This window comes from Harpegnathos saltator, unplaced genomic scaffold (genome assembly GCF_003227715.2).
Source record: "Harpegnathos saltator strain DR-91 unplaced genomic scaffold, Hsal_v8.6 scaffold28, whole genome shotgun sequence".
Classification (NCBI taxonomy): Eukaryota; Metazoa; Arthropoda; class Insecta; order Hymenoptera; family Formicidae; genus Harpegnathos; species Harpegnathos saltator.
The window spans coordinates 163,499-169,231 of record NW_020230072.1 but is presented as its reverse complement, the minus strand read 5'-3'; the positions used below and the strand labels follow the sequence as shown (position 1 = coordinate 169,231).

The following is a 5,733-nucleotide window of genomic DNA, read 5'->3' as shown; positions in this document are numbered from 1 at the left end:
TGCCGCGGAGCGACTTATGGCACTGAGAAATCGTAGCGTTCGCATGAACGCATCCTGCTTCTTTCTGTTGCCGTTTGCATTTTTGTGTATGGAGGTGTACACCGTAACAACGAGCGCCACGCTGGTTCTACTGTCAAATCGCGAGCCTCTTGAGTCGCGAAGCAAACGCGACGCGTCCTTTCTCGAGAACGAGCAAGTGCGCGAGACCGCGATATCGTTGATGGTGATCGATAGACTCTGTCGCACGCTCGACAATCTGAGACTGAATCTGCGCGTATTGCGCTATTCCGAGCAAATTGACGCGTAAGAGCGCTCTCGATTGCTATAGGGGGATCGATCGATGAAAACAAAAGATGGATATTTTTTGTTTTGTCGTTCTTCTTTTATTTCAAAACCATAATGTACAATAATACCGACCGCGCAACGGAACACCTCGTTATATTTCATACGATCAAATTGATGTCGTAGCAACGAGTGTAACGTCAACAATTTGACGCGCTCGACTCCGAGATGCTCGACATCGAGACGTTCGACGTCTCGAGACCGAGAATGTACGATACGAATGTACAAATGTGCAAATGTACAAATGCGCAAATGTACAAATGTGCGATTGTACAGTAGTAACGTTCCCCTGTACGTAGTACAGGGCAGCAGTAGCATTCCTGGTCGTATTGTAGCTCTGACTTCTCCGTATTACGTACTGTACAACAGCACCGGCCGCGCGACGGAACGCCTCGTTATATACATTTTACCCCTTCCATACCGGACTTTTTGTACGAAAATGGGAGCTTGTTAAATGTCGTTCATTGGTCGATTGAAAAACAAGTTTAACGCTCGACTCGGAGTCGCTCGACGTTCGACGCTCGAGATCGAGACACGAATGTACATTTGTACAGATGTACAGATGTACAAATGTACAAATGTACAGATGTACAAATGTACAGATGTACAAATGTACAAATGTACAGATGTACAGATGTATAAATGTACAGATGTACAGTAGTAACGTTCCCCTGTACGTAGTACGGAGCAGTAACGTTCCTGGTCCTATTGTACCTTTGACTGCTCCGTACTATGTACAGCAGTAACGTTCCTGGTCCTATTGTACCTTTGACTGCTCCGTACTACGTACTGTACAATAGTACCGGCCGCGCGACGGAACGCCTCGTTATATACATTTTACCCCCCCCATACCGGACCTTTTGCGCAAAAGTGGGAGCATTCTAAACATCGGTTATTGGTCGATTGAAAAAGTTCGTAATCCCTCCATTCTAGGCATTTTGCGCGGAAAAAAGTGAGAGTGTGCTAAATGTCGTTTTATTGTACCACCACTGAATCGTCATCGAGATATTCGCAATCACTAAACAGTATTCCGTGAAATTTGGCCGATTTGTCAGCGTGTTCCTTGTCCGATCGCCATCCGGCAAATCGCGATAGAATCGTCACGCGCTCCTGTCGCGAAATTCGACCTCGAAACTCCAATTCGGCGATCAGACCGTTGTTCGCGCGTGGCTTCGGCAAGCCGTGTACAGCGAGTATCGTCGTTGTTCGACCGGCATCGGCCGATGGTGATCGAACGGACGTATCATCGAGCCATTTCCACTCGGTCCAATGATCAAACTCGCAGTTTGCGCAACGAGCGTGGAATTCACTATTCGCTCCGTCGTCATCGTCGCGATTCATCGACGACTCGCTCGGTGTTTGCGAAACCCGCAGAAATCTCGCTATCGGATGTCCGTTCGAGGCGCAGAGAGTACCGTAATCTCGCGTCACCAGCACTTCAATCGTTTGATGCAATTTAAATTTCTCGTAAGTCAGCAATTTGTCGCATCGACGCGTGAGTCTCAGCAGCCCGTCCACTCGGAGAAACGAATCGCTGTCGCGATATGTGCGCAATAGATCGACAAATTGATCCGGTACAACGTAAGTGGAGATGACGCGCAGATTGCCGGTCTCTCGATTCGGCGAGCGAGCGACAATCTCGCTCATGCGTCGAACAGTGTTCCGAGTACTCGGGGCTCAACGCGCGCGCAAACGGATCGTCGTCGATCGTGGTCAAACACGACAGTGCGGCCGACGCGACAACGAACGACGATGCGCCGCTCCAACGGCTCTCCGGATCATGGTGATCGGTCGAGTCGAACAGATCACGCGTCAATTTTGACACGGTTATTCGATATCGCGCGGTGCGCCAACTGGTTATTGCGCGCCGACACCACTGCTGCTCGTCATTGAGCAATCGCGCGGTGACGCGCGACGATGCGACTTGGTCGCTCTCGAATACGCTCGCGCGCAAATCAGTCCAGAACGACGTCGACGCGGGCTCCGTTTCGCTGTTGTCGCATCGCGCGGACATCAGATACGCGGTCTCTGGTGAGTCTTGCTCGGGCGCGCGACCGTACGACGAGACCTCGATCTGTCGCGAGAGAGCACCTCCGCCGGTCAGCGCTATCGCGTCTCGATGAGACAGCACGAAAATCGCCTCGGTGATGGCGTGATTGCGCTCGCCCAACCGCCCATCGTTGCCGCTGTCGCTACTACCGTCGCCGTAGCAGTCGCGATGCACTCGCTCGCTCTCCAACTGGTACACGTACAATCCGCCGAGTACGTCTCAAAGCGCGGCGGGAACGTTGGCCACTCGTTCCGAGTCGACCCAGAATTCATCCATGGCGTACCAGTCGTACGTACGCTCGCTGTCGTACTTGAGTCGCAATTGATCGACGGTGTCTTCGTTGGCGATCGCGGTATTCACCAGATGCTCAAACAATCGTTGGTGCGTGCCGAAACTCTCGCCGCTGATCATGCGAACCGGTCTCTTGTGATCGTTCAGCCACGGTCGCTCGGGTGTGCGTGGCAGCGACTCGCGTGACAGTCCGTCCGGCCATTCCACGGCGAGCATGGGTAACGCGACCGAGCGAAACACCGCGGCGATGGCCCTATGTCTCGTCAATCGCGACGACTCGGTGTCCTCTTCGTTGTTTGCGCCGCGGCAGAGTCGTTCGGCGCCATCGATCGACGCCTTCGTCGACGATGCCTCCTCGCACTCCAGCTCGAACCAATACGCAATCTCGTGGTACTCGTTCATGGAGGATCGTAGCGACAAACGAACCGGGATTCTTACAATCGAGCGATCGCGACACGACAGACATGACAACGAGAACTCGTGGATCAACGAGAGGCATCGCGCGCACAGTCGAACGCTCAGAGACAACCGATGCTCGAACGCGATGCTCAGATTATTGTCGCTGATGTCATCCTCGCTCTCCAAGAGCTCGCGCTCAAATTCCACCGCTAGCGGATTCAATTCGAGACTCAGACGATCGTCCAGCACCATCGGATAACGTATATTCGCGCCCAATGTCACGCTATCTTCGTAACGAACCGTGCGATCCATCACCATGGACGCTTTGAACTCCGACACCGTCGTCGCGGATGCTGGCGATTCGATCAGCGCGCGAACTATATCCAAGCGGCGATCGCCTATGAGCGTGCGTTCGCTCACCGAGTGCAAACACCGCGTCCATTCGCCAATGGAACGCACCGTGACGAGTTTTACGATAGACGAAACTCCCGAGGGTTTCGGGCCATCGCCATAGGCGCTCCAGCAGGCCACCTTGACCGACGCTCACCGGTAGTGAGAACGTTAGACTCGTTTCCAGTTTGTAATGCACATTTTGCGACGACCCGTGTTCACCCCCGCAGCAACCGACTGACCGTATTCGACCGACGATGCGCACTGTACGGTCAGTCGGTCGCTGCGGTGCTATAAACGGCCGCTCGTCGATACTGCGATCGGAAGGGTGGTGATTAAAAAATCGGTATGTTCGAGTAATTGGTCAGCGCCGGTCACATGTAATACAGATCCATATTCGGCTCCGAGTGAATGGCTATGCTCCAACAGGTCGACAGACGCATCAATTGACGCAGTTCGTACTCCATGACCAGAATCGTCCGTTTGTCGGAGCAGCGAAGCGCTGTAATTGAAGTGAAAAATAAACGATAAATTACATACAGAGAGACGACGCAAAAAAAAACAAATTACACGTCAACGCATGTGTATACCTACCTTCAACCACGCACATGTAGGTCAACAGATGCAGCAGATAGATTCGACGGTAGTACAACGACCGCACGCCCAATCTGCCCAGATCGGCCAATTGCAACGAATCGACGCGCGGTTCTGCCCCTCGAGACGTACGTTCGGTATGGAACAACAATCGCGCGATACAGTTGAGCTCGATCGGACGCATCTCTAATTTTCGCGCGAAACGAGCAAAGGATGTGCGCGCGAACGCGCATTCCGTCAACGACACGTGCATTAAGATCGGTGTGCCCTGGGTCGCTGAGGAGACCCAAATCTGTCGATCGTTGATACCAATCGGCCCATTTTTTCGCAGCACCGACGCGGCGAGCGTGGCCGTGTATCTGGGCGCACAATCGACTCATGGGCACGATCTTTGCGGCCGCGAACACGGTCTTCAGGGCACTTTCGCAGCGCTCGTCGAAGAAACTGCTCTCTCGCGCGATGGTAGCATCGTGCGTTTCCAGTGCGCCGTACAACGCTCGCTCGTCCGCGGAACCGGTCGACGGAAAGGGCACTTTGTCGTCGGCGGACGTCACTATGCCGGCGTACGTCAGATAATCGCGCAATGTCGGCGTCACGACGATAAACGACGATGTTGCTGCGACGTCACCATCGCGATTATTGGCACGAAGTCGTTTCGGGCTCGTTGAAGAAACTCCGGCTCGACTGGCGTTTATTTTTATCGCGCGATCAATAACACTGCTCAGATTCTCTCGTCGATGCGACGCACCGCCGAATGTATTGCCCCCACCATCACCACGTCGCTCGCCGCTTGTCGAGGCTCGAACAGAGGCCACTGTTTTCGGTGCGGCAGTGAGGCGCGAACCAGCGCGAGATACGTTCAGTGACGCACCGAGAAACATAATGTCGTCCGGAGTAACGGCGTCACCAGTCACAGCAACGCCAAACGTTTCGACCGCACACGACGCTTCTTCCCGCCCGTCAACGAGCACTGCGGCTACGGCGACGCCGATCGACCACACAAAAAACCAAAGGGAAAGTCGAGTTCCCGCGCAGAATTACCAATCGCGAAGGTCAGCACCGCACAATTTGATCTACCGTGAGCGGAAGTATACGTTGATTTGGCCCGAACCACGCAATAAAGCAAGGAGAATGAGAAGAAATGAAAGACTTGCAAAGGTTTTGCGAGAAGAGAAGTCAAACGGATGTCAGGTCAAAAGTTTAGAAGAAGACGATGAAGAAGGTCCAATGCGAAAGCCGAGGTTGAGGAATGGAGAAGAGAAGAGAAAGGATCCGTTTGAGTGCCAAGTGTGTTCAATGTGTGCGTTGCAAATGTGCGTCTGCTCGTCGATTGGATTAACTTGCTCTCTGCCCTGATCCGTCACCGAGATATCGTTTATCATCTCGGTTAGCTGTTGTTAACCGAGTTTGAATGCGCTGGTATCAGATGATTGGTCCGTATCGGGCGTTTTTTCGCATCGGCTGTCATTGCTTGATTTGCCACTGCTTCCGACGACCGCTATGACACGAGCATATCGCATGCTGCCATCGAGAGAACAATAAGAGCACACTTCGAGAACGTTCGGTGACCGTGCTGTTTATACATTGTTAGAGAGCTCTGTGTATTTGAATTTTTCGGTTGTTATTGCGACCGGTCCCAAGATCGCGCGACGACAACATTGCATGCT

General features: G+C 53.0%; 1 protein-coding gene across 1 annotated transcript; it reads right to left on the bottom strand.

The window, feature by feature from the left end:
* Positions 1 to 1,178: 1,178 nt before the first annotated feature.
* LOC112588738 (uncharacterized) lies at positions 1,179 to 4,836 on the bottom strand. The gene is made up of 2 exons (XM_025299467.1): positions 4,067 to 4,836; positions 1,179 to 3,974 (listed from the first exon to the last, which is right to left on the bottom strand). The coding sequence occupies exon 2, from the start codon at positions 3,398 to 3,400 to the stop codon at positions 2,612 to 2,614; it is 789 nt and encodes a 262-aa protein (XP_025155252.1). The 5' UTR covers positions 3,401 to 3,974; positions 4,067 to 4,836; the 3' UTR covers positions 1,179 to 2,611.
* Positions 4,837 to 5,733: the final 897 nt, after the last annotated feature.